This window comes from Mesoplodon bidens (assembly GCF_964165515.1).
Source record: "Mesoplodon bidens genome assembly, chromosome: 4".
In the NCBI taxonomy this organism is placed as follows: domain Eukaryota; kingdom Metazoa; phylum Chordata; class Mammalia; order Artiodactyla; family Ziphiidae; genus Mesoplodon; species Mesoplodon bidens.
In genome coordinates this window covers 145,292,835-145,313,032 of record NC_138160.1, presented here as the reverse complement: position 1 = coordinate 145,313,032, position 20,198 = coordinate 145,292,835, and the positions used below count along the sequence as shown (strand labels likewise).

At 46.8% G+C, this 20,198-nt stretch overlaps 2 protein-coding genes across 4 annotated transcripts; one reads left to right on the top strand and one right to left on the bottom strand.

Annotated features, from left to right (window-relative positions):
• Positions 1 to 939: 939 nt before the first annotated feature.
• Positions 940 to 7,673, bottom strand: FBXL12 (F-box and leucine rich repeat protein 12). Of its 2 annotated transcripts, none has more exons than XM_081232244.1 (3): positions 7,375 to 7,673; positions 7,192 to 7,264; positions 940 to 2,409 (listed from the first exon to the last, which is right to left on the bottom strand). In XM_081232244.1, exons 1-3 carry the CDS (start codon positions 7,458 to 7,460, stop codon positions 1,588 to 1,590), a joined length of 981 nt encoding a protein of 326 aa, XP_081088370.1. In that variant the 5' UTR covers positions 7,461 to 7,673; the 3' UTR covers positions 940 to 1,587. The 2 variants fall into 2 exon arrangements, with proteins under 2 accessions (XP_081088370.1, XP_081088369.1); XM_081232243.1 differs by lacking the exon at positions 7,375 to 7,673 and adding an exon at positions 6,120 to 6,160 and having other exon boundaries at positions 7,192 to 7,223.
• A 4,364-nt stretch (positions 7,674 to 12,037) lies between these two features.
• Positions 12,038 to 14,255, top strand: UBL5 (ubiquitin like 5). Of its 2 annotated transcripts, none has more exons than XM_081232254.1 (5): positions 12,038 to 12,129; positions 13,085 to 13,151; positions 13,365 to 13,448; positions 13,610 to 13,647; positions 14,101 to 14,255. In XM_081232254.1, the coding sequence occupies exons 2-5, from the start codon at positions 13,096 to 13,098 to the stop codon at positions 14,142 to 14,144; spliced, it is 222 nt and encodes a 73-aa protein (XP_081088380.1). In that variant the 5' UTR covers positions 12,038 to 12,129; positions 13,085 to 13,095; the 3' UTR covers positions 14,145 to 14,255. The 2 variants fall into 2 exon arrangements, with proteins under 2 accessions (XP_081088380.1, XP_081088381.1); XM_081232255.1 differs by lacking the exon at positions 12,038 to 12,129 and adding an exon at positions 12,656 to 12,756.
• Positions 14,256 to 20,198: the final 5,943 nt, after the last annotated feature.

Sequence of the window (20,198 nt, the reverse complement as noted above, 5' to 3'; positions counted from 1 at the left end):
AATGCTTGTGGGCACCATACCATTAACTTCTCCCACCTGGTGGAGGTTTCAGTATCTGCAAAACAGCTTGAAGATATTATGTATATCCCTTGAGCGGGGGTACCAGGACCCTGCCCTAAGGCTGCACTATTGTCCAGGCACATTTTAAAACAGATGACAGGGACTTCCCTGGAGGTCCGTCCAGTGGTTGAGACTCCACGCTTCCACTGCAGGGGCACGGGTTTGATCCCTGGCTGGGGAACTAAGATCCCACATGCCATGCAGTGTGGCCAAAAAAAAAAAAAAATGTATATACATATACGTATGTGTAACTGAGTCACGAGTCACTTTGCTGTACAGCAGAAATTAACACAACATTGTAAATCAACTATACTTCAAAAAAAAAGAACGTAACGCTCATTTCATGGGTGAACACTTAGGATCACGATCAGTCCGCCACCTGCATCTTTCAAGTGGTTCAGACTCAAAGGGCAGGAAAAGGAGTTGCTACCTTTTGAACCCCTAAAACCAGAGCCACCTGTGAGGCCCTTCTAACCTCTCCCCATCATCTCTCTGACTTCACTTTTGATTGCTCACCCCTTGTTCCCTCGGCCACTTGGACCTTCTTCCCATCCCTGGAAATTGCCAAGCTCACTCCCATCTCAAGTCTTTGCCTTTTCTGTCTTCCCCACCGCTTCCCGGGGCTGGTTCCTCACCTCTCAGCTCTCGGCTCAGAGAGGCCCACCGAGCCCACTCAGCCAAACACGTGTGCCTCCATCACGTGGCCCTGGTTTATTGTCTCATCAGAGTCTCTGAAACTGTTCCATGCATGTGTTCACCTTTATCATCCTGCCTTCTTCCTTGTCTGTTTTGTTCACTGCTGTGGTCCCAATGCCTAGAACCATGCTTGCAAAAGAGCGGAGGCTGAAGACACATTTGTTGAATGAATAAACCAAATGCTTTTTTGAAAAATATGATTATTTTTCTTTAATAGCAAAATAATATATATTGCAGAAAACTTGGAAAATACAGAATACAAAATACTGAAAGGACAACTTAGAACCTTTATTAACATTTCGATCATCAAAGCATGAGTTGTATCTGCCGTACTCTCCGTGTCTCCTGCATGCATGTAGGACTATCAGTGCTGTGTCGGCATGTCAATGATGTGTCAGTGTGCTGGTGCACATGTGTTGACAGCCCTTCCAGGCTTCCTAAGGGGCCTTGACCCCTCAGGTCTCCCTAACTCCTAACCCACCCTTCCACATCTGTCCTGTTCCTGAGAATGGCTCTTCATCCAGGACCTTCTCGGGCCTCAGGGCTGGTAAAGGGGAAGGCTTTGCAACATAACCGAGAGGTAGCTATGGTCTTCCTCATTTCTGGAGGTGAGGACAGGGCCTCCGAGAGGCTGGCTGATGTCACAGAGGCCACGCAGCTGGCAAACCGTGATTCCAGTGATCTGAAGGAGTCAAGGCTTGGGTTCTCTCTACCTGTGGCCTTCATACCTCTCCAGCCCAGCCGGATTACCTGCCCACGGTTAGGTGCTGCTCAGAGGGTCTGGGACTCATTAATAAAAGCTGAGAGGGGTCTCAGGGTCGGCTGGTGCAGTCACATCCACCAGTCCATGGACTCTTTGGGGCAGGCCCTGACAATGACCATACAGTGGGGTAGCCCCTTAGACAGGATCCTCTCCGCCTCCTGACCCTCCCAGCCCAGCCCCTGCAGCTCAAGGACCCTGAGCTTGGGCATGGTGAGGCAGGAGGAGAGGATTTCATGCGGGGAAGGCATTTCTGGGGTGATGAGCGGCCCCAGCAGGCACAGACTCTCCAGGGCCGGCATGCCCTCCAGGACCGACAGGCCAGGGGCCGAGAGGCCCCGCACGGTCAGCCGGATCTTCCGCACATCTCGGAGGTGGCGGCTGATGGCCAGGAGAGTGCTGTCGGCCGAGAGGGTGCAGCCCAGCACCTCCAGCCTCTGCAGGTAGCTCAGCTCCTGCAGGCCCATATCCAGCCCGGTCTCGGTCACCCGGTAGGTGCCGCCCAGCACCAGCGAGCGCAGCGCGCGGAAGCGCGTCAGGCCCTGCAGGTGCTCGTCACGGAAGGCGGGGACGCGGTCCAGCACGATGCACTCGAGCAGGGGCAGCACGGTGGGGTCCTGCTCTTTGAGGAGCCAGGCCATGGAGATCTCACAGCTGTGCAGCTCCAGGGTCCTCAGGGTGCAGGGGAGGCTGGTGATGGGCACCATGCTCAGGTTGGCCACGTGCAGGCAGAGGCGCTTGAGGTTGGGGCACTTCTGGCCCAGGGCCCTCATCAGGGCGGGGGACAGCTGGGGAGCCTGGGAGCCCGAGAACAGGTAGCCGCCCATCCGCAGGGAATGGAGCCGGGATGCCATGTACCGGCGAAGGAGGTGCCACATGACTTTCGGCCGCATCTGTAAGAACCAGAAACGGGGTGCGGGGGGGCTGTGGCTGGGGGAGAGATGTGGGGCATCTTCCAAGGCCCCCACCTGCCTGGAGACAGGCAGTCCCCAGCTGGGGCTCTGATGTTCCCTGGGAATTCTGTCCTTCCCTCACCAGCCTCACGCAACCAGATACCTCCCCAGGAGCAACAGGATGATTTAATCTGTTTTGACCTCTAGGTTGGAACAAAAGCAATGGCGATAAGAGACCATAACAGATCTGTCTCTAGCAAGAGAGTGGATTCTCGTTATCTTCTGCAGTAAGCAAGAAAGTGAATCCACCTGGCAATATTTTTATCCCTTTCTTAATGACTACCTCCTCATAGAAATAAGCAATACAAAATAAAGCTGAAAAAGGCTAAAACTGCCCAGGGTAAATTAGATCTAGGTTAAAAGAAAAAAATAAAAATCACAGCTTGGTAAGAGTGAAAGCTGCAAAAATTAGCCCTGGGAAGTTAGACTTAGTAGAAAACAAACAAACAAACTATAACTGGTACCCTGTGCATTTCATTATATGTACATTTTAGGTTTAAAAAAAAAAGGACAGAAAAAAGAAATTGTAGGGACTTCTCTGGTGGTGCAGTGGTTAAGAATCCGCCTGCCAGTGCGGGGGACAAGGGTTCGAGCCCTGGCCCGGGAAGATCCCACATGCGTCAGAGCAACTACGCCTGTGCACCACAGCTACTGAGCCTACACTCTAGAGCCCACAAGCCACACTGAGCCTGCATGCCACAACTACTGAAGCCTGCGTGCCTAGAGCCCGTGCTCTGCAACAAGATAAGCCACCGCAATGAGAAGCCCACGCACCGCAACCAAGGGTAGCCCCCGCTCTCCACAACTACAACGAAGACCCAACACAACCAAAAATAAATAAATAAATAAAATTTAAAAGAAATTGCATACCATAAAATCTGTTGACGACTTTTTTTTTGTAAATATGACTTTTTAATTAGCAAAATCCATGACCAGGCAAGAGGATATTTTGCTACCTCTCAGTTACACCTTTTCTGTTGGGTTCTTGGTATCCCTAATCCTTTTATTCCTAAATTCTTTTTAAAAATTTTTTATTGAAATATAGCTGATTTACTATCTTGTGTTAGTTTCAGCGTACAGCAAAGTGATTCAGATTCAGAATATATATATATTCTTTTTTTACACTGTCTTCCATTTTAGGTTATTACAAGATATTTAGTATAGTTCCCTGTGCTATACAGTAGGTCCTTGTTGGTTATCTATTTTATATACAGTAGTGTGTATATTTTAATCCCAAACTCCTAATCTATCCCTCCCCCCTGTTGACTACTCTTGACAGAGGAATCAAATCTTCCTGATAAGATCTGGACCTGCAAGTTTGGGCCGAGGGAAAGGGACTCACTAGAAATATTGCCCACTAAAAGGTATCTCACAAAAGTAGAAGCGACCGTTGGCAAAATTTTAAACGGCCACGAAGCCGGAGGTTGAATCCCTTTTACTTGTAAAAGGACAAAATGAGAAAATCCTTTAAGTTTCATAATATCAAACACTGGCCAGGATGTGGAGAAGCAGTTCTCAGGTCCTGCTGGTGGGACTTGGTCTGGCTACTTTGGAATGCGACCTGGTGGTTTTTACTGAAATGTAAAATGTGGACACCCACTGGCACCTGTTTTGTTTTTAAGAATATGGGAGCAGGAATTCCCTGGCGGTCCAGTGGTTAGGACTCTGCACTTTCACTGCCGAGGGCCCGGGTTTGATCCCTGGTCAGGGAACTAAGATCCCACAAAAAAAAAAGGGGTGGGGGAGCATCTGCTGCTTCTCTGGGAAAGAACAAGGTGACCTGGGTGACAGAAGTAGGGAGACCTTACTTTCCAATTTTTATTATTTTGTACCTTTTGAATCCTGTGTATATCTTTTCTGCACCGCCCCCCATATTATTTTTTTAAAACTAATTTTTCAGTTTGTTTAAATGCACATACTGCCTGACCTAGTAAGACCTCTTTTGTGGAATTTACCCTACAGAAATATTGGTTTCTGAGATCGTGGTTTTAACAGCAAAAACCAAATGTCCACTGATAAGATAACAGCCATGTAGGTAGTAACTAAGAACAAAGTAGATCCAGAGATATGAACCCTGGTAACTCCTCAAAACATGCAGGAAAGAGTGGCAAAATGATACTTCAAAGGTTAAAGAAACAAGAAACAATACTATATATTTTATATGGGTACAATTATTCCAACCATAATGGCTAACTTGTATTGAGTACCTACTGTTTGCCAGGTGCAGTGATGAGCATTGAACTAGAAAGCTCACACAGTACTTGGTTGTGTAGTAGGTACCTCTGGAAAAATGCAGTGGCCAGAATCTTGTTGCAAGAGTACAGCTATGATTCAACACAGCCTGACTCCAAAGGACAATCTTGCTCTTGTAACCACTGTACTTTCCTTCCCTTATACAGGGCCAAGGGTATAAATGCATAGAAGATGGGATAGAAGGAAATATTCCACACTTATAATAGTGGTTACTCTGGGGGAGGGTTGAAGATACTAGGGGATGACTGTCAAAGGCTCTTAGCTTCATCTGTGGCAATACTTCAATGGTTTTTTGTTTTAATTTAGATATAATTGACATATTATATTAGTTTCAGGTGTACACACAATGGTTCGATATTTGTATATCTTGTGAAATGATCACCACAATAAGTCTAGTTAACATCCATCACCAGACATAGTTATACTACTTCAACATTTTTACAAGAATTATTCATGACTTGTGTGATTTTTAAAAATTAAACCTCAAAAAGAGAAACGCAAAACAAATGTTCTAGTTAATCTCTATTACATATGCTAAAGTATTTAGTGATGAAGTGGACTCTTGTCTGCAACTTATTTTGAAGTGCATTTAAAAAATAAAATGGATTGATGGATGGAAAGAGGGATGGATGGATCGGTCAACAGGGGATAAAACAAATGTAGTTAAATACTAATAGTGGGCAACTTCGTGTTCTCTGTACTATTCTTTCAACTTTTATATATGTTTGAAATTTCTCATAATAAAATGGCAGAAAAAATAACTAAGAACTACATTATTATGTAGTGTATTAGTTTTTTAGTACAGAAAACATAACCTTTTTTTTTTTTTTTTTTGCGTTACGCAGGCCTCTCACTGCTGTGGCCTCTCCCATTGCGGAGCACAGGCTCCAGACGCGCAGGCTCAGCGGCCATGGCTCACGGGCCCAGCCGCTCTGCAGCATGTGGGATCTTCCCGGACCGGGGCACGAACCCATGTCCCCTGCATCGGCAGGCAGACTCTCAACCACTGCGCCACCAGGGAAGCCCCAAAATAACCATTTTTAAAGGTGATTTCAATAAAATAATTTCTATACAAGGCCACAATTACTTATCCAAAACTCCTGGAGACAGACGGGTTTCAGAATTCAGAATTAATGTGGTACAAATACCATATATAATACCATCAGAAGGGTCAAGGGCAGCACCTTGTTATCAGATTAATATTTTTCAGTATAACATGACTTTTATTCCAAGTGGGATAAGGAAAAGGACATTAATAGCCTCACACCAGCTCACATCAGGTGTTGCCACCAAATGAATTTGTGCCAAGCTTACAAAAAACCTTTTCACTTTTCTGGCTTTCTGATTTTGGAACTGCAGATGAAGAACTGAAAGTGAGAAAACACAACGGATCCTACCTCTCAGAAATTGTACTTCTAGGTTTCAGAGTAACTGGTACCTGGATGCAAGAAGACAGACACAAGGACATTCTTGTGGAACAAGAACCAACAGCATTAGTAACACCTTGAAAGTTGTTAGAAATTTGGAATCTGGGGCCCCCACTCCAGGCCACTGAATCAGAATCTGCATTTTAACAAGATCCCCATTGGTGATTCATATGCACAGTAAAGTCTTATAAAGCTGTTCACAACAGTAGAAAGTTGGACATAACCTAACCATCTGTCAACAGCAAAACAGATAAACAAATTGTGGTATATTCATTTAGCAGCAGTTAAAAGGAATGAATTAGATTTACAAGTGCTGATTAGAATAAATCTCAAAAGCGATGTGTGAATAAAGCTGTTTATATAAGTAAAACAGCATTTAACTATCTAAAGAGTAGAGCAGCATTATCTAAATTTTAGAAATACGTTAACAATACTGTGTGTTGCTTACGGGCACACACATAAGAAGTAAATAACAACGCGAAGGGATACAAATCCACTTTATGATAGTGGTTACCTCTGAGGAGGGTTTCAAAAGTGCAAGAAATATGCCTAAAAATGTTGTATGCACATGTGTATATATAAACATTTGTATGTGTGTTTCACAAGATCAGCAGTAAATAAGGCCAAAGGTTAAAAAAAGGTTAAATCTAGGTGGTGAGTACATAGTTTCAGATATTATCCTCTGTACATTTCTTCATATATTTGAAATAGTTCATAATAAAAAGAAAAAAATAAAATGCAAATGGGAGAAAGTGGAAATGGTTTGCCTGCACCACTCAGGAGATTAATTCTGGAAATAAGTTGACTATGGAAAATGATTTCTCCATGAAAACTCATCAATAAGCCCCTTCCCTGTACGACTTTGGTAACACCCATTCTGGACGTGGGGAAACTGAGGCCTGGAGGTCACAGTGGAGCAAATAATTGACGCGGCCGGGATGCACTCGGGACAGCCTCGCTCGAAACACAGGGTTGGAGGCGTGGTCCTCGAGGTCGGGCCAACCCGACCTTGGCCCAGACCTGCCCGGCCAGCCCCGCATACCGTGTAGAGCGTCAGGTCGACATGTCGCCACAGCCACCGGTCGTCCACCAGCCTCTTCCAGCGGTGACAGACCCTGGGGAAGGGGACCCGCCGTTAGAACGTCCCGGCCCCGCGGGGAACAGATGTCCATCTCCTGGTGCACCCCCCCGCCCGGCCCTTCCCTCGCGCGGGGCGGGGCCGCACCTGGAGATGCGGATCCTGTCCCGAACCGGGAGGTAAGAGAAGATCTCCAACAGGACAGAGTCCGGCAAGTCCGCAAAAGTCGCCATGATCCCGCCGACACGCACTTCCGCTTCCGGCGAAAGGGGCTCGGTGACTCGCCTTGGAAGCCCCTGAGACGGTGGGAAGTGAGGGTGCCAGCAGGGAGGTGGTTGTGGCTTCCGGTAGCCTGCAGAATTCTGGCTTTCCTCTTGCGTGGACGTGGTTGGGCCCCGGAGCCAGACCAGCTCGGGATCTGAACGCGGCACCGAAGGTGCGGGTAGGGGCTAGGACCAAGCCCGGAAGGCGTGGCTAGGGCGACGACGAGACCAGGGGGGCGGGGTTAAGGGAGGGAAAGAGACTCGGGGGGCGTGCCTGGGGAACTAGGACCACGCCCGGAAGGCGTGGCTAGATTGGTGACGAGGCCCGGGGGCGGGGTTAAGAGCGGGAACGAGATTGGGGGGTGGGGGGCTTGGACCAAGCCGGGAAACCGTGGCTGGGGCGGTCACGAGCCCTAAAGGGTGGGATTGAGGGCGGAACCAAGAGCCGAGGACAACGCGGAGAGTTCGAGAATAAATATGTAGAAGTGAAATAGCTTGTTAAAAGATGTGTTGAATTTTTCGCTTTTATTGATGGCGCCAAATTGTTCTCCACAGGGCCTGAATTGACACTCCCTCCAGATATATATCACTTTTTTTCCTAAATATATCACTCACTTTTAAAGTTGCAATTCATAAGGGCAGTGAAATTTATTCAAACATTCCCGTATTGATGAGTATTCACGTTGCTTCCAGTTCTATCACCGCAATTATCGGCGCTAAACATTCTCTTTATATATGTAAGTACATGCATATGTGTGTGTGTGTGTGTGTGTGTGTGTGTGTGTGTATATATATATACACACACACACACACACACACACATACATATGTAATATATACCTCCTATGTGTTTATTTCTATAGGATAAATAACCAGGAGTTGGGTTGATGGGTCAAAGGACATGTGAAGTTTAATTCTGAATAGGTTTTGCCAAATCACACTCCCAAGAGCCTATAATGGCAATACATGGTTTTGGGTTGTTTTTTTTTTGTTTTTTTGGTTTTGTTTTGTTTTGTTTTTGCCACGCTGTGCGGCTTGCAGGATCTTAGTTCCTCGGCCAGAGATTGAACCCGGCCAGGGCAGTGAAAGCACCAAGTCCTAACCACTGGACCGCCAGGAAATTCCCTGGCAATACATGTTTTTAATACACACACACAGAAGAAATTGGAGACGTTGAAAACTGTTTTAAAAAGAAATGCAAACTGGGACTTCCCTGGCGGTCCAGTGGTTAAGACTCTGTGCTTCCATTGCAGGGGGTGCAGCTTCGTTCCCTGGTGGGGGAATTAAGATCCCGCATGATGGGCAGACCGGCTCCCCCCCCAAAAAAAAGCAAACTCATTAAGATGTATATGTTAAATGTGTGCAATTTTGTATATCAACTATATCTGAATAAAGCTTAAAAATCTGTATGCTTTCACTTATCCATAAATAAATAAAAAGTAAAACACTGTGGTATTCACCTATCAGATTAAGATGAGGAAGCCAGAAAATACCCACACTAGCCTTGGTGTGAGGAAATAGACCTTCTCAACCACTGCAGATGGGGAAGAATTGATGCAAAATCTTTAAAGACAGTTTGGCAATATCAGATTGCAGCCCCTGTAGGGCCCAATAATTCCACTTCTAGGATCTCAAAATTGTCAGAAAGAATGAGGTAGGTCTTTCTGTGCTGTTTGGAACAATCGCTAGGATATTGTTGTCTTTTAAAAGCAAAAGGTGTAGAGAACAGTGTATTGTTTGATCTCATTGGATATATATATATATATATATATATATTTATTGTGTTTCATTTTATATATAAAGGCCTGTATGAAAACTAAGTCATTCATTTCTGCCCTTTGACACAACTTAAAATATGCTGCCGTATGTAATACTTTTGTACTGCTTGAATTTTTACCATGTGCAAGAAAGTTCCAAATGTTTATTACTAAATCCAACCCCTTTGATATTTTTCCTCAGACAAGAGTACAGAAAAAAATGCTTCATGCTCTGGCAACCATTTTACTACTGTGGAAGAAAAGACCACAAGAATCACACAGAGGTCAAGTCGCTTGCCAGGCCCACAAGCCCAGATTTTTCTGATGCCAGAGCGTGGGCTTCTAACACAGTGCTCTCCGGTTCCCTCTGCAAAGCCCAGGCCAGCATGCAGGGGCAATGACTCCTCTGCTCCCAGCGCCTTGGGCTTCCCCTTCACAGCACCTGTGTCACACTGTATTGCAAGGACCTCTTCACTTGTCTTCTTCTTTACTTGTCTTCCTCCTGTATCAGACTGAATTCTGGGGTGGCAGGTCGGCCTTGGACACTGCTGCATCTCCAAGGCCTGCTGACAGGCTGAGATGTTGGGGGAAGGGACCTCCTGAGCAACTCTCTCCACCTCTAAGATTATTTCCCCTCTGGTGAACCTTTAAGTTCAGCGGAACGCAGGTGTCCCTGACCCCAGCTCGGTTACAGGGGTTTCCTAAGAACCATCTCCTCCCCATCAAGCATACAGGAGTGGAGGGATGGGAATCCCCAAGTATAAGCTCCTTCCTCTGGGTCAGAAACTTAGGTGTTAAGGGGCAGAGGGGCCCTGCCCAGCTTGCTCCTTGAGTTCGGACCCAGAACTCTCCCTCCTGGGAAGCACCTACCTCCTCACAAGAGCAGCTCTAACAGCAGGTCCTTCGGCTGCCTAGACGGGAGGATGGGGCTGTCCTGGCCCCTCAATGGGCAGGCACTGAGTCCCTTCATGGGAAGCGCCGAATGGTATTTACCAGGATGTGGAGAGAGGTCTCTAAGGTGAGGTGTCCTATCTCCTGAGGCCTTTCCCCCTCCCACCTGACTCTGGAGGAAACAGTCCATGCAGCAGTGGCAGCCTAGTCCTGGGACTTCCCATTGCCCATCCCCTCCACTTCCTCAGGATGCCTTAGCCCAGTTGGAGCTGGCAGCCCCCCACTAGATCCCCACTACTGCCCATGGAGCCCAAGTCCCCAACAATCCCAGACTTTATATTCCTCCCCTTTCAGCAGCACTCCTCACCCCTTTCCAATCCCCCCCCAGCCCATAACTCAGCATCACCATCCTGTGCCTTAGCTCCCCCTTTTTAAAAATTTTTTTTAAAATTTGGGGGGTTTTTTTTGGCTGCACCACACAGCTTCTGGGATCTTAGTTCCCTGGGCACGGACTGAACCCGGGCCCTCGGCAGTGAAAGCGCAGAGTCCTAACCACTGGACCACCAGGGAATTCCCTAGTTATCTTTGAATCAAACATTGAAAAAATAGAACTTCTTGTTTTAAAAAAATAACATTTACTTTTTCTTCTGATTACAAAAGTAACATATGTTCATTGTAGGTAATCTGGGAAAACACCAAAAGCACCAAAAAGAGGAACATGAGACACAGCAATTCCACCGTCTAGTGGTAAACACCATCAACATCTGGTGTGTCCTAGTATTTCTATGTGAATGCAAAGATGTGCTCCTTCCAAACTTCCTCGGGCACATTAGTCCCCTCAAGCTCACCCTTGACCTTCCCATCTCCCTCTCTTGCCCCATCTGTTCTTCTGCAAGAGGACTGTCAGGGGCTGGTCCAAGACCGATTCTTACTACAATCCTAGGGTGGGGATTGCTCTCCCCATTCATAGATGAGGAAGATGAGAATCAGAGAGGGGAAGAGTTGTGATCACACAGCTTAATATTAAGGGGTTCTGACTCATCTGTCTGGATCCAAAGCCTGTGTCTCCAATCTGAATAAGCTTTCCATTCAGATTCCCTGCCCTCTCAAGCCCACTCAGAGGGATTCTGCAGGGGTCGGAGAAATAACGGATCAAAGTCCTGAGGCAGGAAGGCCCCTGAGTCTAGTGTTTGAGGTGGGACTCCTTGGGCCAGTTCCCTAAGGCAGGACGGCCCCAACAGGGTCACAGAGCACCCTCCCTTTCCCCAAGAAAGCATCTCATGTCTTCCACCTAATCTCATATCCTAGTTTGAGAAGGTGGATTGGGTGAATCAGAAGTGGTGGCCCCGCGGCTTCCCTGGTGGCGCAGTGGTTGAGAATCCGCCTGCCAATGCAGGGGACACGGGTTCGAGCCCTGGTCCGGGAAGATCCCACACGCCGCGGAGCAGCTAAGCCTGTGCGCCACAACTACTGAGCCCATGTGCCACAACTACTGAAGCCCGCGCACCTAGAGCCCCCGTGCTCCGCAACAAGAGAAGCCACCACAATGAGGAGCCCACGCACCGCAATGAAGAGTTGCCCCTGCTCGGGGCAACTAGAGAAAGCCCACGCGCAGCAACGAAGACCCAACGCAGCCAAAAATAAATTAAAAAAAAAAAAAAAGAAGTGGTGGCCCCTTTTCAGAGTGAATCCTTTTAGGCTCACCAAACTAGGAGAATCCTGTCTGCTGAGAAGGAACAGTTCAAGAGTCAGTTCCATTGGCAGGTTGGACTTAGGGAGGGGTGTTCTCTGTCCCACCAGCTCTGGGGAACCAGACCAGTTCAGGGGCTGCTTTGGCGCTGAAAGGCAAGGTTGGGAACTGCTACACAGTGCCCCCTGTAGGGCGGGAGCGACCTTCCTTGAAGATACAGACCTGAGATATTTTGCAGTTGTGCAGTTTCCGGCTTCCTCGTCAGTGTTGCAGGTAGGCGTGCAACGTGAACTCCATTCTGGTAAGTGCTGGTATCCAGGCCAGGATCAGGAGGCTCCTTCACTTATCGACTGAAGTCTGCACCCAAGATGTCCCTGGGGGCAGGCGAGATAAGCAGAGGGGAGGGGTGAGCAAAACGCTTCCGAGGCCCAGCCCTGAATGAAGGCAGGGGGGCGGACGGGATGCCCGCAGGACTTGACCCAGGCTCCCCAAAGCCCTAAAGCTGCAGTTAAAGGCTCCGTCAGGCTCAGGAACGAGAGGTAATCCCCGCCCCCCGAGATGCCACACCAGACGGCGTCTCGGCACAGCGAAAAGCCTTCAACTAACTGCATCCAAACGGCTGGGCGCCGGTTCATGACCTCTGACTCTCCACGCCCCCCCCCTCCGCCGGGACCCTCATTCGGCTCCACGCTCCGTCCACATGTGTCCCTCTACTCAGGCTCGGGACCCCAAAGCTGCTCCTGGGAACCGCAAGCCCACATCCGGCCCGGGGCTGCGAACTCCGCGGGGTGTTGACAGACACTGGGAGGGGCGGGGGGAGGAGCTTTCGGTTGCGCACTTCCGCTTCCGGTTCTTAGCGTCACCGCTGGCTGGGGCTCTGCCTTCGAGCGAGCTTCGTGTGGCGTCTGCTGGTTCCAGGAGATTCGAGGTGAGGGGGCCAGGTGGAGAGGTCCGGAGTAGGGGAAAGTTGATGGGACCCGGCCATCGAGGATCCGCCCGCCTGCGAGAGGCGAGGCTCGGCCTTCAGGCTACCTGAAATGGGACTGGGCCGGGACGGCGGGTAGAGCGCGCTGCTGCCTGGAGTCCGCGGTCGCCGTGGGGTCCGAGGTCCTGGGACACGGGACTTGGGGCCCAGGAAGAGTCCGATCTGGGGGATTGAGGGGGGCGTGAACATTAAGTCTCAATAACCGGGTGCCTTGGGGCCTGAGGGACCCCTGAAGTCCTGATTCTTTTGCCTCTATCCCCGCCCCGTGTAGCTCCAGCCAGGATGATCGAGGTTGTTTGCAACGACCGTCTGGGGAAGAAGGTCCGCGTTAAGTGCAAGTATCCACTGGCGGCCGAGAGGCGGTGGCTTCCGGAGGGTGCTTGACATGAATGAGGCAGGCAACTCAGTCCATGTTGTAGGGTGATTTTAGTTAAACCCGGGGGCAGGGGTGGGGGCGGGAATGGGGTCCTGGCAGAGTGCATTCACTCCTGGAAATGTCCTCGTCGCGTTCTATCTACCCCTTCCATTTTCCTTAATTCCTCTGCGTCCAGTACTGATGACACCATCGGGGACCTTAAGAAGCTGATTGCAGCCCAAACTGGCACCCGTTGGAACAAGATCGTATTGAAGAAGTGGTGAGTACAGGGGTAGAGCTGGGGGCTGGACAGGAGCAGGCCAGAAGTTTCTGGTTAGGGGAGGGCTGCAGCCAGCCCTTTGCTTAGGCAGAACTTCCTCAGCTTGCCTCCAGGCTGAAGAGCCTCCTTAGGCTTTTTCCTGAAAAGTTTTTATCCCGCAGGTACACGATTTTTAAGGACCACGTATCTCTGGGGGACTGTATCCTTTGACTTCTTGAGGAAGGGTCTACATACCCAGACTTGATTCTCTTTGTTCAATACTGGAGTCTATATGAGATTATGCACATAATGTGTTTAACTTAATATGTGGCACATGCTAAGTATTTAGAAAATGGGAGCCATGTAATTATTTTGTTGGGGGAGGAGGGTGGTTGGTGAAATGTTTTGATTTGACTCGGCTTGTAAGACTTTGACACTTTTCAGTCAAAGTATTTATTACTGAGCTCCACTTGAATTGGTTACGGGAGGTCAGAGTGGAGGGAGACTCGGGCATGTTTGTTGTGCCAGAGGAACATGAACTTTTTAAAAAGTTTGGATTCTTTTCAAATTAAAATGATCCAAATTAAAATGTGGCCACCCTGACCCAACTGTGACAGATGGGAGGGGTGGGGATGGAGCCCACAGCGAGGATTCCTTAACACCTGTACTTCAGATGAAATCCACGATGGGATGAACCTGGAGCTTTATTACCAATAGAGCAGAATTCCTTCTCCCTGTCCTTCCCTCTTCCCCCACCCTCGCCCCCCTCACTAATATGGATGCTTGTTTTTGAAAACTCATGTTAATAAAAACTTCGAGGCTGCTTCATTCACTGTTGTCATCTTTGAGTGAGGGCTGTCTCTTGAGGGGAGGGTTGGCATCTGGTCGTCACTATATTCTCAGTACCCAGCTGCTCAATAAGAGTTCAAGATTGGATCAATGAGGGAGCCAGTAGACTGGGAGCCTGAATGGAAGACCAGAGCTCTGGGGCTAGCCATGTGTCTCTGAAGGTCAAGAGATCCTGGGATTATTGTCATCCTAATGGACCAAGGAACCTCTGGGTAAGGACAGTAGATGTAGTAGTTAGGAATACAGGTTTAGATTCAGAGAGACTATGGGTGGAATCCCAGCTCTGCCACCAACCGTGACCCTGGGCAAGTTACTTAATCTCCCTTAACCTTCATTTTCTTATCCAAACTGGAACCGACCATGTTTACTTCAGTGGTGGGTTGTGAAGTGGAGATGAGATAAAGCATGATTAAGCAGCCACAGTTCTTAACACTTATGAAATCCTTATGGACAGAGTAAAACAGTGTGGCATAGGCTATAAGAAGAACCCAGCCTCAACAGTCAGACCAACTGGGTTTGAATTTTGATCATTAGCAGTGGAATTTGGAGGAGTCAGCCTCTCTGATCATCAGTTTCTTCCTCTAAAAAGGGGAACCATGATGACAGTCACATTTCCATGAGATAATGATGAGATAATGGAGTTAAAACAGCAGGATGCCTAGCATTATTAGCTGTCTCCTGCCTTCTTCCCTCAGGTTTGAGTAGACAGGACCCCAAACACTCCATTTCTGTTCCCCTGGCCACAGATCCTGGGGTCAACCTTGGCCTTGTCCTTTCCCAGAGCCACATTCTGGAGCTGCTTTGAGAGTTTCACCTAGAACCTTGCTCCATCCCTTCTCCCCTCTCTGTGTGTTGACTTGGCTGATCCTCCTCAGGATATAACCATGTTCAAGTCTAGCTCACTGCTCCATCCAGGCTTCTGCCTGCCTTTTGACACCAAGCTTCTTGGGATGCAGACCTGCTGGCTGCCTGGGGTGATGGTCTCACCTTGGTCTCCATTGGCCACCTCCCTACCTGCTCCCTTGGCTTCCCTCCTGTCCCTAGGACTCCACTTCCTCCTGACAAGTTAGAAATCTCTGTTTTCTGGTACCCCTGCTCTTATAGGTCAGTATTCTCCTTACCTGTCTGCTTAAAGAACAACCCCCCCCCAATTTTTTTTTTAATTTCATGACAGCCTTGACAAGGTGAGTCCTTGTTTTCAAATCAGCATAGAAAAGTACAGGCTAAAAGTAAGACCCCACTCCTGGCCCCATTCTCTCTCCTGAGGTCAGGCCTTTCTCAATGCATTTATATAAACTTCAGTTTTATTTTTCAAAAGACTGTGCCAAGGGGCTTCCCTGGTGGCGCAGTGGTTGAGAGTCCACCTGCCGATGCAGGAGACACGGGTTCGTGCCCCGGTCTGGGAAAAATCCCACATGCCGCGGAGTGGCTAGGCCCTGTGATCCATGGCCGCTGAGCCTGCGCATCCAGAGCCTGTGCCCTGCAACGGGAGAGGCCCGCCTACCACAAAAAAAAAAAAAAAAAAAAAAAAAAAAGACTGTGCCAATAACTGCTTGTAGAAAAAATCCAAATGTTTTGTTAAAAATTGTTTCTGGGCTTCCCTGGTGGCGCAGTGGTTGAGAGTCTGCCTGCCGATGCGGGGGACGCGGGTTCGTGACCCGGTCCGGGAGGATCCCACATGCCGCGGAGCGGCTGGGCCTGTGGGCCATGGCCGCTGGGCCTGCGCGTCCGGAGCCTGTGCTCCACAGTGGGAGAGGCCACGGCAGTGAGAGGCCCGCATATCGCAAAAAAAAAAAAAAAAAAAAAAAATTTCTTATTTTTATAATATCCCCACTGACAGTGGCAATAATTAACATTTGAGTGAATCCAGAAATTTTCTGAAATATAACCTATAGTTTTTATACAATTGGAATAATTATATATTTTGTAATATTTGCATACCATTCAGCGGTTTGCTTTTTTATGCTTTACTTCTTTCTATATAAATTATCTGTTTCATTCTTTTTAATTAGTATTTTTATTGATTTTTGTTTGCTTTTTTTTTTTTTTTTTTTACATAAAAAGGCAGTATGCAGGGATTTTTGTGGTGATGGAACTGCTATGTCTGGAACTGTAGTGGTGGATGCAGGACTCAGCATTTGCCAACCAGGACATAGGGAGAAAGATGGAATGCAGGCTGTCAAATAAATCTGCCTGTATTACAAATGAATCACATGACCCCACCAAAGGGGTTAGAGGAGAAAGGAGCTGACCTAAATAACCTTGAAAAAGTAATTTGATTTAATACTGTAAGGATAAAGAAAAAACAATTATACACAAACACTGTACTTTAGTTGGTAACTAGGTTCCTCACAGTGGTATAATTTAGCAAATCTGAAACTAGTACATGTATACACACACAGGGTTGGATAATATATTGTATATAATTAGAGCCAGGTTTCTTGCTGCTGGAGAAAGAATTTACAAATAAAACTAGGAGAGGGTACAGTGGAAGGGGTTGGGTAGAATAAACCCTGTGGGGCTGGATTAGAGTTGGGAGTTATCAATGTGGACTCATGGTTTTTGTTTAATATGTTTACAGACACATGTAGAAATATAGACATGTGCATATATCCATATATTTCCTTTACCCACTTAGGGGGACCAGAAGCCGTGACACCCCAGTATCAGTGAGCACACCCAGCAGCCAGATCTTGGTTTCTAAATAATATTCTCCAATAAAAGGAACCAGGGCTTCTGGGAGAAGTAATTTGGAGTGGGGGTGGGGGGGAGGAGAAGTAATTGATTCCAGAGCTAGGGCAGGGAAAGTACAAGCTGAGCCTGTATTTTCCTGTTCTTATAGGTCAGTATCCTCCTTATCTGTCTGCTTAAAATACAAACCCCCAAAATTTGTGTACCAGAAGGTAAGAAGTACTCAAATAAAAAGGATGGAAGCATGTCGAAAGGGCACAGAGGCCAACCTGTGAAAAAGCTCTCAGTGGCCAAATCTGGAACAACTTGAGCAACAAAATAACAATAGTATTGGATTCTAACCCAAAGAATTAAATGTCCTGAGCCCATGCTCATATAAATAAATAACTGAATATGTAAATGAGTGGGTGGAAAGGGACAACTCTTCATTACAAAAGGATTTCAGTTAGTTGTAGAAGGAAAGAGAGAAATAAGAAATCACCCACCCTTGCATCACCGTAGTAATAATTGCTGTTGGCAAGATGCACTAATAGATGCTAAAATTGGTGGGCAAAAGTTTAAGCAGAAGTAGGATATTTGCACAGTCTGAAAACTATCTCTCCCAAAAGTAGTTATTCATTACACAGGGGAAAATAGTTCAGATACTGCCCTAACCAAGTGATCAAAAACATCGCAACTGAGAGGCAGCTTCTAAGATGGCCCCTAATGATCTCATGTATTCATACCCTTGTGTGATCCCCTCCTCTTGAGTATAGGGTAGATCTAACTTCTGACAAACAGCATATGGCATAAGTGATGGTATATCACTTCTGAGATTGGGTTGTGAAGAGACTGGTTTCTATCTTGCTTGCTCTCTTGCTCATTGATGAAAGCTAGATGCCAGGTTGTGAGCTGCCTTACCGACCCCCAGCCAATAGCCAGTGAAGAACTTGTGGTCCTCAGTCCAGTATCCTGTTAGCAACTAAATCGTGCTAGCAGCCATAGGAGGGAGCTTGGAAGCAGATCCTATCCAGTTAAGCCTTCAGATAAGACCACAGACACCCTTGCTGACACCAGCTAAACTGTACTGGAAACTGAGATGGCAAATGTTAATCCACTAAATTGCGGGGTAATTTGTTATGCAGCAGTTGAAACCCTAATACTATCAGTAATACATTGAAACATCATTGATCACCCAGTATGATGCACTGAGAAGGGCATATCATCTCTGTGGTATCCCTCTCAACAATGTATACCCTCAATCTAATCATGAGAAAATACCAGACAAACCCCATCATGACCAAACATCAGAATGAGAGACATTCTACTCTACAAAAGTATCAAGAGCATGAAAGACAAGGAAAGACCTAGAAATTGACATATTTTGGAAGAGACCAAGGAGACATGACAATGTAGATCCTGAAACATAAAAGGGATATTAGTGGGAAAACTGGGGAAATTCTTTTAAAGTCTAGTTTAGTTAATAGTATTGTACCAATGTTGATTTCTTAGTTTTGATCATTATTCTGTGGCAGAATTTCTCAAGTTTTGGCACTGTTGACATTTTGGGTGGATAATTCTTTGTGCATTGTAGGATGTTCAGTAACATACTCAGCCTCTACCCACTAAATGCGAGTAGCATCTCCTTTCCTCCATTTGTGACAATCAAAAATGTCTTAAACATTGCAAAATGTCCCTTGGGGAGCAAAATCACCCCTAGTTGAGAGCCTCTGTTCTATTATGTAAGATGCTAATATAAGGGAAGGCTGGGTGAAGGACATTGAAAACTATACTACTTTTGCAGCTGTGCCCTAAGTCTACCTAAAATTATCTTTTAAAAAGTATTATTACTACTGTGCTCATATATGCTTGTAAAAAAGAATCAAAATGTTATATTAGAACTTAGTTCCCATTTCTTCCTTCACCTGAATCACCAGTGTTAGTCATTAACATATTTGAATAAATCCAGAAATTTTCTGTGATATAAAACTCTAGTTTTTACACAATTGAGATAATTATACATACTCTAATAATACACATAATTAAATTATTTTTTGTTGATTTTTTTTTTGGTTTTGTTATGCTTTCATACATACTATAATTGCCACACTGTACTGTGACTTGCTTTTTTTTTCACCCAGCAACACATATCCTTGCTATGGACCAGACATTGTTTTTGAGTGCTTTATATAGATTACCTCATTTAATCTTTACATCAAAGGTATTTATGAGATATGTATTTTTCTTACCCTCATTTTGCAGATGGAGAAGCTGAAGTACAGAAGTTAAGTAATTTGTTCAAGGTCATAGCAAATGGTAGAGCCAGGCTTTGAACTCAAAGCAATCTGCCTCCTGAGTGCTCTTAACCTTCAACTCCCATCCTGCCTCTATAATTTGTCATAACACGTTTCCCTGTGTTTCATGTCATTACACCTCATTCTTTTTAACGGTTATGTAAGGGTCTATGCTATAGATGAACTGTAGTTGAACTCTTCCCTGTTGGTGTCTTGACTCCCATGTCTATCTCCAGCCCTAGGTCTCCAACCACCTTCTCAGTGTCCCACGAGTGCCACAGACTTAATTTTAAATTGACTCATTCAACTATACTTAAATAAAAAATAAATTAAAAAATAAATTGACTCAAACTGAGCTCATCATCCTCCCACCCGCGCCTCCCATGTTGTCCCATCTGAATGGCAATGCCAACACCCACTAGTTACCCAGGACGGAGGCAGAAGCCAGACTGGGAGGAAATAGGTGAAGTAAAGTAGACTCCAACGGAAGTGTAAGGTGCTTGGGTCATGGGTCAGTAGCATAGGGAAAGAGACTTGCACAAAAAATTAAAAGGAGGTGGGCTAGCTTTGGACATCTGGAGGAAACAGGTGGGAAGAGGGAGGATGGAGGAGCCAAATTTAGGCTACTGGGTTCCTATCTGTTCATCACCAAGGTAACTGCGTTGCTATGGCAACAGCAAAGGCAGCGCAGCCTCTGCCAAGAGCCTTCTCTGCTGCAGTTACCTCCACACAAACCAGACACTTCCGCATGGGGAGCTGCGGCCCTCCGGGTACGGCTTAGGAAGGCGGGAATTGCTGCTGCAGTAGCCAATCGGATGAGCTCTGCGGCGAAGGACGCAAAGGAGAGGTGAGGACTTCTTTGAAGCTCGGCAAAGGGCGTTGACAAGGAGGGCTCCTGTCCCTTTCCCACCACTTAGGGGCCGAGGAAAGGAGGAGGGCGGGGCCTGGAGGAGGGCGG

Coding starts and splice junctions, on each gene's coding strand:
- UBL5 (XM_081232254.1), top strand. CDS start 13,096: ATGATCGAGGTTGTTTGCAACGACCGTCTGGGGAAGAAGGTCCGCGTT. Junction 13,152..13,364: donor AAGGTCCGCGTTAAGTGCAA/GTATCCACTGGC, acceptor CTCTGCGTCCAG/TACTGATGACACCATCGGGG. Junction 13,449..13,609: donor AAGATCGTATTGAAGAAGTG/GTGAGTACAGGG, acceptor TTTATCCCGCAG/GTACACGATTTTTAAGGACC.
- FBXL12 (XM_081232244.1), bottom strand. CDS start 7,460: ATGGCGACTTTTGCGGACTTGCCGGACTCTGTCCTGTTGGAGATCTTC. Junction 7,265..7,374: donor GACAGGATCCGCATCTCCAG/GTGCGGCCCCGC, acceptor CCCCTTCCCCAG/GGTCTGTCACCGCTGGAAGA. Junction 2,410..7,191: donor TCGACCTGACGCTCTACACG/GTATGCGGGGCT, acceptor TGGTTCTTACAG/ATGCGGCCGAAAGTCATGTG.